The sequence below is a fragment of the Amphimedon queenslandica genome, unplaced genomic scaffold (assembly GCF_000090795.2).
Source record: "Amphimedon queenslandica unplaced genomic scaffold, v1.1 AMPQUscaffold_13521, whole genome shotgun sequence".
Lineage (NCBI taxonomy): Eukaryota > Metazoa > Porifera > Demospongiae > Haplosclerida > Niphatidae > Amphimedon > Amphimedon queenslandica.
In genome coordinates, this window is record NW_003546243.1 from 362,616 (window position 1) to 373,164 (window position 10,549).

General features: G+C 39.2%; 3 protein-coding genes across 3 annotated transcripts; 1 reads left to right on the top strand and 2 right to left on the bottom strand.

Annotated features, from left to right (window-relative positions):
- The first annotated feature begins 14 nt into the window (after positions 1-14).
- On the top strand, positions 15-2,315 carry LOC100640603 (uncharacterized). Its single transcript, XM_003382522.3, has 5 exons — positions 15-818; positions 1,091-1,379; positions 1,446-1,617; positions 1,742-1,879; positions 2,004-2,315. The coding sequence occupies exons 1-5, from the start codon at positions 37-39 to the stop codon at positions 2,219-2,221; spliced, it is 1,599 nt and encodes a 532-aa protein (XP_003382570.1). The 5' UTR covers positions 15-36; the 3' UTR covers positions 2,222-2,315.
- Positions 2,316-2,347: 32 nt separating this feature from the next.
- LOC105316611 (protein unc-93 homolog A-like) lies at positions 2,348-4,080 on the bottom strand. Its single transcript, XM_011411651.2, has 3 exons — positions 3,044-4,080; positions 2,728-2,992; positions 2,348-2,667 (listed from the first exon to the last, which is right to left on the bottom strand). Exons 1-3 carry the CDS (start codon positions 4,052-4,054, stop codon positions 2,429-2,431), a joined length of 1,515 nt encoding a protein of 504 aa, XP_011409953.2. The 5' UTR covers positions 4,055-4,080; the 3' UTR covers positions 2,348-2,428.
- Positions 4,081-4,092: 12 nt separating this feature from the next.
- On the bottom strand, positions 4,093-5,799 carry LOC105316616 (protein unc-93 homolog A-like). The gene is made up of 3 exons (XM_011411659.2): positions 4,761-5,799; positions 4,442-4,706; positions 4,093-4,383 (listed from the first exon to the last, which is right to left on the bottom strand). The coding sequence occupies exons 1-3, from the start codon at positions 5,745-5,747 to the stop codon at positions 4,145-4,147; spliced, it is 1,491 nt and encodes a 496-aa protein (XP_011409961.1). The 5' UTR covers positions 5,748-5,799; the 3' UTR covers positions 4,093-4,144.
- Between the last annotated feature and the right edge of the window lie 4,750 nt (positions 5,800-10,549).

A 10,549-nucleotide genomic window follows, 5' to 3' on the forward strand; every position in this document is an offset into this window, starting at 1 on the left:
AGAAGAGTAGGCTTTTATTCTTTTTTGAGGCTGAAAATGGCAGACACTGACAACTCTTCTTCAATAGACTGTACCAATATTCCCTGGCCGTTCATAAATACCTCCAACACGTCACGTCTCAGCGAGATATTCCAACAATGCCTTGAATCAAATGAAGATTGTTACGACCCGTCTCTCTGTTCACATGACTCGTCCATGGCAGCAGACGGCAAGATACTGGGACTAGCCTTTGGACTAACGATAGGAGCTGGTCTAGCTACCACGTTGGGAGCCCTCATCCCTTTCCTGCCGTTCGTGAGACGGAAAAACACCACCATACTATCCATTTGTCTAGCACTGGCTGGGGGTGTCATGCTTTTTGTTTCCTTTACCGAAATACTCCGTAAATCGAGAGACTACCTCTGCTGTGTGACAGAGCAGCACGCAGACCTTGTCAGTTATTCCTGTTTCTTTTTTGGCATATTAATCACTTGCGTTCTTGACCTCATTGTCTATGCTCTTGAAAAGATCGACTGTGGATTCCCATTTTGTAAGAGAGATGATAACAGCAGGAAGGCTGTTTCTTGTCCGCCGTGTCCCTGCATTTTCTTTAGGGAGGGAAGACGGAGAGAGTCACAGTCCAGTGGTAATCACGGCGACGTTCCTCTTGAGGAACATCCCTCGCCTCAAGCAAATGGTGGTCCTCATTATCAAGGAGGAGGAGGAGGAGCCAGTGATGGTGAACAAAATGGTCAATTGAATACTGATTCCCCAGTTCTACTGAATCACAACGACCTCTCTATCCCTGACAATGATGTCGTCATGCAGACTGAGAGGATGTAAGTGGAATGTGCAAGATTAATTGGAGAGGAATGAGAGATGAAGCCTTCATTGTCATACAAGTGTCTTTATGAGATACAGAGCTACATTGTACATATACATGTATACACATAGCATTTTATTCCTTTGCCTATTGCTAATTATGTGCTGTACCTCCATAGTAAGTGTAGCATGTACACGTACATGCTTGTCACTTTGTCATTAATATGCATCTGTTATATGTACGACTACATGATGGACATAATCTTAATAATTTTCATCTTTATCACAGGTCCATATCAGCAGGTTCAAACACAGTCTCTACCACTACTAATAATTTAGGTGATGCGTCTATCCAGGACCTGCTCTCCAATACCAGCATACATCGTATGCACACTGTAGCAGAGTCAGCCTCTACTAACATGGAGGCGGTCAGCATATCCATCAATAATGAGAATTATGATGGATTTTCACTCAACCCTTCTCTACGTACTCAGTCACTGCCCAATGGAGACGTTCATTCGAGAATCTCGGCTCCTTCGATGCAGAGGAGAACCTCTTATGAAGAAATGGTGGAGCAGGTAGATGAAATAATATGTACATTGTTGTTGTATGTACTATTTTTTAATGTTTCTTTCTCTTTATAGCAAGAGATACAAGGTATTGACGGAATGGATCAGTTCAGAGAGGTAACAAATCAACTGACTGATGTAGAGAAGTTAAGGAGAATGGGATTATTAACTGGTCTAGCAATTGCATTGCATAACTTCCCCGAGGGACTGGCTACGTTTGTGGCTACACTCTCTGATCCTTCTTTTGGTAAGTACAATTGCTGCATCCAATGGTTAATGAGTCCATTACAGCACTAATCAGCACAGTACTCTATTATCAATGCACAGTCCAATATAGAACAGATGGCATCCTTTTCTTCTTTTTATTTTAGGAGGTGCACTGGCTATTGCTATTGCTCTTCACAACATACCTGAAGGTATATGTGTTGCAATGCCTGTTTATTATGCCACTGGTAGTAAACTAAAGGCTTTCTTTTGGTCATTTCTCTCTGGAATATCAGAGCCATTAGGTAAGGAAAAATTGCTCAAAAATTGTACTATAGTAATACTTTATCAAAAATTGCAAGGAGAGAGAATTCTTCATTTTCATTGTTGTACTTATGTAGAAGTTTTGATCTGACTCTTTTTGTATAGGTGCTCTATTGGGTTGGGCTGTATTACAGCAAATATTTGGGCCACTGGTGTATGGGATTGCATTTGGTATTATAGCAGGAATGATGGTTTATATATCACTCAAAGAAATCATACCCACAGCTCACAAGTTTGACAAGACCAATGGCGTATTAGTAGCAGTTTTCCTTGTAATTGGAATGATAGTGATGGCGTTGAGTTTAGTATTACTGGCTTACTGAGATTAATTATGAACAAATGCTCTTATTTATTTATCAACAATACCACTCAGGCTGTTACAGTACATGTATACATTTCTGATGCTGTTTGACTTTCCTTTATTATTATTATTATTAACACATTTGCTAAAACTAATAATATAATACATGAAATTTTGACTTCTCAATCAATTAATATTTTCCTCACGCTGTAATAATGATAGATTCACATCAATTGCTTTTCTTGCGATAGCAAAGAGGAAAAAGTTGCTCTCTGCTATGAGTTATAAAAACAAGTATTGAATATGACACTACTGATACTACTATTAGAGAGATTGCTATCCAGAATGAGACATCTATGGGAGCTAATAGTGGCACTCCAACTCCAGCAGTATATCCAATCCCAAGGGACATTCGAATAGCAGTGAAAGCTGGTACTTTATTCTTAGGAAACAATATTCCAACTAGTGCTATAAATGAAGACAAAAGTTAAGCATTATGATCACAAAACTACATAAAATTTGACATACTTGGAGGAATATTAAACCACATTCCTTCACTCAATCCAAGAATGAGTAGAGGGAGGAATGGAACCAAGTAACTTGGCCTTCTTTCCCAAAACAATAGGAACAAAGTGGTCCCCAGCATCACAGCAGAGAAAAAGTATACCATAAGAAATGGAGGAACGTATCGAAACAAACGACCAGTTACAACAGCAGACAATGCACTACAAATACCATAACCCATAGTCATGAGACCAACCCAATGAACACCAATGCAGTCAGAAATAAGGAACTAAAGACATGGATTGTACACAAACTGTAATAATGTATGAATATGGCTTACTTTAAGGACTATCCCAAGTATGGATGCTGTTAGGAAGGCTGGTAGTGGCATCATTAGTACTAGCAGACACATCTTCCACTCTGTGAACATCTTCAATGTACTCACCACTGGATCCTTAATGTAAAATTTAAGAGCATTACCTCTCCTTGGTTTTGTACCAGGATGATCAATGAATAGAAAAGCTATTGCTATGGCTGCAATATTAATCAAGACAAAAGATGACATGAGAATATAGACATAGGTTTGATCCAAATTTGCAGCATCTGTGTTGTTGCAGATTGGTTCTAATGAGGTGTCAATGATATCCTTTCCAGCACTAATGCGTTCACTAAACAGAATTGCAGTAGTGGCCAGGTTCCCAGGTATATAGGACAACTTGAAGAACATTGTTATGATTCCATTATAGAAAGCAATCAAATGATCCGTTTTCTCATTAAGAGCTGGAGCATACTTTATTGCCATGTTAGTTACATGAATGCTATTTCCAGCATGCATGATACATTGTGCTATTCCTCCACACACTGCAGCAGGCACTAACGTGTACCATTGAGGATAAAAATTAGCTACAGCATATGCCAATGAGAAAAAGTATGCTAATATTATTGAATATTTTGTTCCTAAGAAGTTGATCACAGAGGACGTAAAGAGACCAAAGACAATGAAAACTACATTGTAAACAATTAAATGGCCATATCCTAGTCCCTCTGCCTCGTTCAGACTGCTTTGTAGGCTAATCAAAGCAATGAGTGCACTAAATGTGAGTGTGAAAGATACTCCAGCTCCTATGACATTCTTGTAAGCTCTACCTTTGGGTTTGAGAGTACAACACTGACAGGTTTCTGATTCCTTTTCTAATACTGAGGGCCTTCTTGTTCCTATTGAGTCTTGTAGAACAAATTCCTTTAATTCTTGTGGAGACAACTGCTCAGTCTGTAAGTCGTTTACAATCAAACTGTTATTAGTTGATGAATTGACTTGCTCCATCTCGACCTCCATCTCTATATATGGCATGGCAGTCTGTAACGCCCATTTCCATCAGATAAAATTAATTATTTCTGCAATAACTATTTTATCACAATTACAAAAGAGATGCATTACAGATTAATTGCTTTTCTTGCGATAGCAAAGAGGAAAAAGTTGCTCTCTGCTATGAGTTATAAAAACAAGTATTGAATATGATACTACTGATACTACTATTAGAGAGTTTGCTATCCAGAATGAGACAGCTATGGGAGCTAATAGTGGCACTGCAAATCCAGCAGTATATCCAACTCCAAGGGACATTCGAATAACAGTGAAAGCTGGTACTTTATTCTTAGGAAACAATATTCCAACTAGTGCTATGAATGAAGACAAAAGTTAAGCATGATGATCACAACTACATAAAATTTGACATACTTGGAGGAATATTAAACCACATCCCTTCACACAGTCCAAGAATGAGTAGAGGGAGGAATGGAACCAAGTAACTTGGCCTTCTTTCCCAAAACAATAGAAACAAAGTGGTCCCCAGCATCACAGCAGAGAAAAAGTATACCATAAGAAATGGAGGAACGTATCGAAACAAACGACCAGTTACAACAGCAGACAATGCACTACAAATACCATAACCCATAGTCATGAGACCAACCCAATGAACACCAATGCAGTCAGAAATAAGGAACTAAAGACATGGATTGTACACAAACTGTAATAATGTATGAGTAAGATGGCCTACTTTAAGGACTATCCCAAGTATGGATACTGTTAGGAAGGCTGGTAGTGGCATCATTAGTACTAGCAGACACATTTTCCAATCCTTAAACACCTTCAATGTACTCACCACTGGATCCTTAATGTAAAATTTAAGAGCACTACCTCTCCTTGGTTTTGTACCAGGATGATCAATGAATAGAAAAGCTATTGCTATGGCTGCAATATTAATCAAGACAAAAGATGACATGAGAATATAGACATAGGTTTGATCCAAATTTGCAGCATCTGTGTTGTTGCAGATCGGTTCTAATGAGGTGTCGATGATATCCTTTCCAGCACTAGTGCGTTCACTAAACAGAATTGCAGTAGTGGCCAGGTTCCCGGGTATATAGGACAACTTGAAGAACATTGTTATGATTCCGTTATAGAAAGCAATCAAATGATCTGTTTTCTCATTAAGAGCTGGAGCATACTTTATTGCCATGTTAGTTACATGAATGCTGTTTCCAGCATGCATGATAGAATCTGCTAGTCCTCCACACACTGCAGCAGGAACCAATGTGTACCATTGAGGATAAAAATTAGCTACAGCATATGCCAATGAGAAAAAGTATGCTAATATTATTGAATATTTTGTTCCTAAGAAGTTGATCACAGAGGACATAAAGAGACCAAAGACAATGAAAACTACATTGTAAACAATTAAATGGCCATATCCTAGTCCCTCTGCCTCGTTCAGACTGCTTTGTAGACTAATCAGAGCAATGAGTGCACTAAATGTGAGTGTGAAAGATACTCCAGCTCCTATGACATTCTTGTAAGCTCTACCTTTGGGTTTGAGAGTACAGCACTGACAGGTTTCTGATTCCTTTTCTAATACTGAGGGCCTTCTTGTTCCTATTGAGTCTTGTAGAACAAATTCCTTTAATTCTTGTGGAGACAACTGCTCAGTTTGTCTTTGTAAGTTGTTTAAACTGTATACACTGTTACTGATGGATGGAGGCTCCATCTCTGGCTCTTGTATGCGATCATAGATCTTTATCTGACCAGCAACGCTCCACCCAAATAGATCTGTTGTCACGCCTATTTTTCATAACTAAAAAAATTTTTTTTATTCATTGTTTATAAAAATGAACAAGTTCCTCTGTAATGCTTGACAATGTTTCAATGCATTCAGCTGCATCCCTTTCTACATTTAATAATTCTAATCGTCTCAGTTTGATCGAGCCACACTTCTTCCACTGTTCATACATAGTAGTGGCCAATTGCTTGTCAATATTGAGTGAAAGTGATAAATCAAAATACGGGAGCCTTGCCGGCGAGAGAGTGTAAAAGATTGCCTCAAGTATTTGTACAGCTGCATTATAAGAGAGTTGAGTGTCTCTCAATTTGAAGCTTTGCAGATAACTGAGAACGCAGGATAGAGCACTCACAAGGAGGTAGATTGACTCCTTATCTTCTGCATTAATGCTGAGAGAGAGATGCCAGAGTTTACATGTGACGGCACAAATCAGCGAGCCCACATCCTCTGCATTGACTTCAGTCACGTCGTGCGAGAGAGAAGCAAAATCCGATTTAATATAAAGGAGGTTAGCAAACGAATGGAGAGTGTTATCGTCAGTGTCCTCTAGTGTAATCGCTCTTACAGGAAACCTGAGTGGAAGACAAGAGAAAAGATTTGAAGAGAAGGAGCATTTTTTTAGCTTTAGAGCTTTCTTTTTTTGCTCTGCATGTACTGTAAGTGGCTCTGGTAGTGGATCAAAGTTAGGACAACTGAGACTTAGTATCAAACTGACTGGGTAGGGGGAAGAAAAGAACTGGCGAAGTAGTAATAGCACGACGTCAAATTCAGTCCTTTCGTATGAGTTGGAGTCCAGACCGAGCTCCTTAAAAACTGGCCTATACAACAGGGCAGCTATGCATTGAGTGAAACTATTGCCTTTAAGCACACTGTTGTTGTCAGTTTTTTCCTCGGGTAGTACCTCTGTTTTAAGAATGGCCTTTTCCAAGTCTTGGTGATGCTCTAAAACGTTCACTACTAGCTCTTGATGCTCTGGTTTTGTTATGTTAATGGTCATTTCCAGCTGCTTTAGACTGGTGCATTTCAAGAGGTACGGACAGACAACTTCAAAGTGACTAGTTATCAAGGCGACTTTGACTGGACACTCGTTATTAATGAAAACTATATCTAAGATCTTCTCCAGGTGCCCCTTATTTGTATCCTCCTCTCCAATGTCGTAGCACTGCTCTATATAAATGGATTCAACAAAATACAGCAACATGGACAATAGCTCGAGCGTGTAAGGATCCTGGAGATAGTGCTGCCAAATTGCTTTAAAGTTTCGATACGAAACGATTACATGTCTGAGTGGGACTTGACATGCCGTTGCCAAAACCTCAATGAATGTTTTAGCGAATGGTTCCTCATCTTGCAAGTTGCTGTAGCGTAGCGGAACAAGACAAGAACACTTGAGTTGTGGGTGCAACAACCCACAAACACTGTGACTGCTTTTAGGAGACAGCGCCCCACTAAAACACTGATAGATATCTATAGCATTGTAATAACTGTACAGATTAGTGTCACTACTGCAACTGTATATGCCATATAGGAGGGAAAACAAGCGATCCTGCTTGAGGGAGAATGCCATTATAAAGTATGCCTCTTTCCATGTGCAGTAGAGCTCCTTCTCTTTCCTTAGTGTGTCAGGCGTCTCGTAGCTAGAGTCTAACTTGGCCGTCTCTTGAACTCTCTCTTTATACAAGGTCTCCCATACTTCATCGACGGAAATATCAGCAATGAGAGGAGTTCTCTCTAGTAGGCAGACATCAACTGCTGGTAGGAGGAGGAGGAGCTGGAGGCGCATAGAAAGGGGAAGCCACGAGAGCATGATGGTCGGTATATCGAACAAGTTACCTACAACATAGAGCATACATTGTGCGAGGAGTGGCGCTGGACTGCTGCTGCTTGTACTGATGCTAGAGCCTGCTTCTAGGCAGCCATCACTCATTCTGATTCTCGAACTCCACCCTGAATTAATTAACGCACCTCCCATTTTCATAATTAGATCTAGACTATAAAATTTTAATGTTAATGCGTGGGAGAAAAGCTACACTACAGCATGCAAGGTACTGCAGTTACAGCAAAAATGGTACAGGAATAGTAAAAAGATGCAGCGTATGCAGCCAAAATAGTTAGGGGTGCAGCGTATGCAGCAAAAATGGTTAGCTTAATGTTTACTTGACATACAGCTCATAAAAGTGTACAGGAGTATCTTCATTGATTGTGCTTTCTTCAGAACAAATCCTCAGCTCAATATAATCATTAGTCTTATCGCTACCATAGTCTCTATGAAACCATGGGAGACCAGGAGCAGAGCAGCAAGGGCCTTCAAGAGAGCCGCATCCTTGACCATCCCATAGTGGATCAGATGTGTACAAAATTTCTGCATAGTTTTGATTAGAGTTACCAGATTCACAAAAGTAGTCATTTCCAACAAAACTAGGCACTGAAACAGTGCTTCCAGTGTTGCATGGACAATTATAAGTGTCTTCAAAATAGCTATCTCCAAGCCCAGCCATCAGAGTCCAAACATGTTGACGAGGAGATCCACGTGTGATGCTTATACCATCCATGTAATAAGAGTTGATACTAGTTTCTTGTTGAGCATTAAAACGTATGTGAAGTGCATCAGGTGATCCATACTGATATCCTAATACTCTACCACATATTTGAGAATAATCAAGCCCATTTGATGGAAATTGAACTGATGCACAGCTACCTGACCCAACATAGGCTGAACCTGAAAATGGTCTTCCGCAAACTCTAACACCTCCAGATTGATAGAACCTAAGTTCAGAAGGGCATTGCTCAGTTGGATCAGACATATTAAGGTATGCCAGTCTTGTCCATCCTCCTCCTGAACCGCAAAGCTCTTCCATATGACAATAGACATGGCGGTATCCATTACCATCAGGGCTTGCAAATAAGTATACACCAGATGAACTTTCAGGCAATATCTCTTGTACTTCTTTGCATGAGGTTGCTGAAAGTATTTTAATCTGATTTAGGGTTTCATTGAATATTTTTGCATGGGAATCACTACTGCTGGTGAGGCTTATGACATAGTTTAGAATGTCATCAACCTTTTGTTGAATATCGTCATTTTCATTTTGAGATGTGACATAAGCTGTGCTGGAGCTAACTGTGCTGCAATTGCAATTCAGTTCATGGTTAGGCCTTTCACAGTTGTTTTGAAGATTTTGTACAAGCAACAGCAAGATGAAGACAAACAAAATTGCGAGTAACAGTATGACCAACATCTGAGAAACAAAAACCATTGCCTTCCATTTAAGTTTCTTCTTTAACTTAGTTGTATAATCTGATGGAGATTGTACATCAAATGACGTTTGATAGATACTTTCTTGATGATCAACATTATCTGGCTTCTCAGTCATTTCCATGTTCAGTGCAAGCAAATTACACACCGTCAAATATTGGAGAATTATTATTTTATAAACCAAAAAGCAGCCTTTGAATGTAAGTCATAGCTCAAGGTTAATGAAATTCATATAGATTTCCTTGTTCTCATTTCGGGTGGTCTATATGCTACTAAGCATTATTGGTAAAAATCAAAGTAATTAAAATTATTTATGGATTATAGTAATCTGCATGTTAACAGTTTTTAAACTTGTTTTCAGCCTAACAACTATAATACGGCAATACAGCAATAATGGTGTATTAGAGAAAATATACATTATGCATACATAACAAGAATATAGTTAGCTTAATGCCTACTTGACATACAGCTCATAAAAGTGTACAGGAGTATCTTCATTGTTGGTGCTTTCTTCAGAACAAATCCTCAGCTCAATATAATCATTAGTCTTATTGCTACCATAGTCTCTATAAAACCATGGGAGACCAGGAGCAGAGCAGCAAGGGCCTTCAAGAGTGCCGCATCCTTGACCATCCCACAGTGGATCAGATGTGTACAAAATTTGAGTATAGTTTGGATTAGAGTTACCAGATTCACAAAAGTAGTGATTTCCAACAAAACTGGGCACTGAAACAGTGCTTCCAGTGTTGCATGGACAATTATAAGTTTCATTAAAATAGCTATCTCCAAGTCCAGCCATTAGAGTCCAAACATGTTGACGAGGAGATCCACGTGTGATGCTTATACCATCCATGTAATAAGAGTTGATATTAGTTTCTTTTGAAGCATTAAAACGTATGTGAAGTCCATCGGGTGATCCATACTGATATCCTAATACTCTACCACATATTTGAGAATAATGAAGTCCATTTGATGGAAATTTAACTGATGCACAGCTACCTGACCCAAAATAGGCTGAACCTGAAAATGGTCTTCCGCAAACTCTAACACCTCCAGACTGATAAAACCTAAGTTCAGAAGGGCATTGCTCAAATGGATCGGACATATTAAGGTATGCCAGCCTTGTCCATCCTTCTTCTAAACCGCAAAGTTCTTCCATATGACAATAGACATGGCGGTATCCATTACCATCAGGGCTTGCAAATAAGTATACACCTGATGAACTTTCAGGTAATATCTCTTGTACTTCTTTGCACGAGGTTGCTGAAAGTATTTTAATCTGATTTAGGGTTTTGTTAAATATCTTTGCATTGACATCACTACTGCTGGTGAGGCTTATGACATAGTTTAGAATTTCGTCAACCTTTTGTTGAATATCCTGATTTGGGGACATTGTGCTGGAGCTAGCTGTGCTGCTGTTTGAATTATTGTCCCTTTGAAAATTTTGCATAAACAGCATCAAGATAAAGATAAA

Bases quoted from the DNA above. Each gene is read 5' to 3' on its own strand.
- LOC105316616 (XM_011411659.2), bottom strand. From the start codon at position 5,747: ATGGAGCCTCCATCCATCAGTAACAGTGTATACAGTTTAAACAACTTA. The intron at 4,707-4,760 runs GTAGGCCATCTT...CCATGTCTTTAG, and splicing joins TACTTGGGATAGTCCTTAAA to TTCCTTATTTCTGACTGCAT. The intron at 4,384-4,441 runs GTATGTCAAATT...CTTCATTCATAG, and splicing joins GTGGTTTAATATTCCTCCAA to CACTAGTTGGAATATTGTTT.
- LOC100640603 (XM_003382522.3), top strand. From the start codon at position 37: ATGGCAGACACTGACAACTCTTCTTCAATAGACTGTACCAATATTCCC. The intron at 1,380-1,445 runs GTAGATGAAATA...TTCTCTTTATAG, and splicing joins ATGAAGAAATGGTGGAGCAG to CAAGAGATACAAGGTATTGA. The intron at 1,618-1,741 runs GTAAGTACAATT...TTTTTATTTTAG, and splicing joins ACTCTCTGATCCTTCTTTTG to GAGGTGCACTGGCTATTGCT.
- LOC105316611 (XM_011411651.2), bottom strand. From the start codon at position 4,054: ATGCCATATATAGAGATGGAGGTCGAGATGGAGCAAGTCAATTCATCA. The intron at 2,993-3,043 runs GTAAGCCATATT...CCATGTCTTTAG, and splicing joins TACTTGGGATAGTCCTTAAA to TTCCTTATTTCTGACTGCAT. The intron at 2,668-2,727 runs GTATGTCAAATT...CTTCATTTATAG, and splicing joins GTGGTTTAATATTCCTCCAA to CACTAGTTGGAATATTGTTT.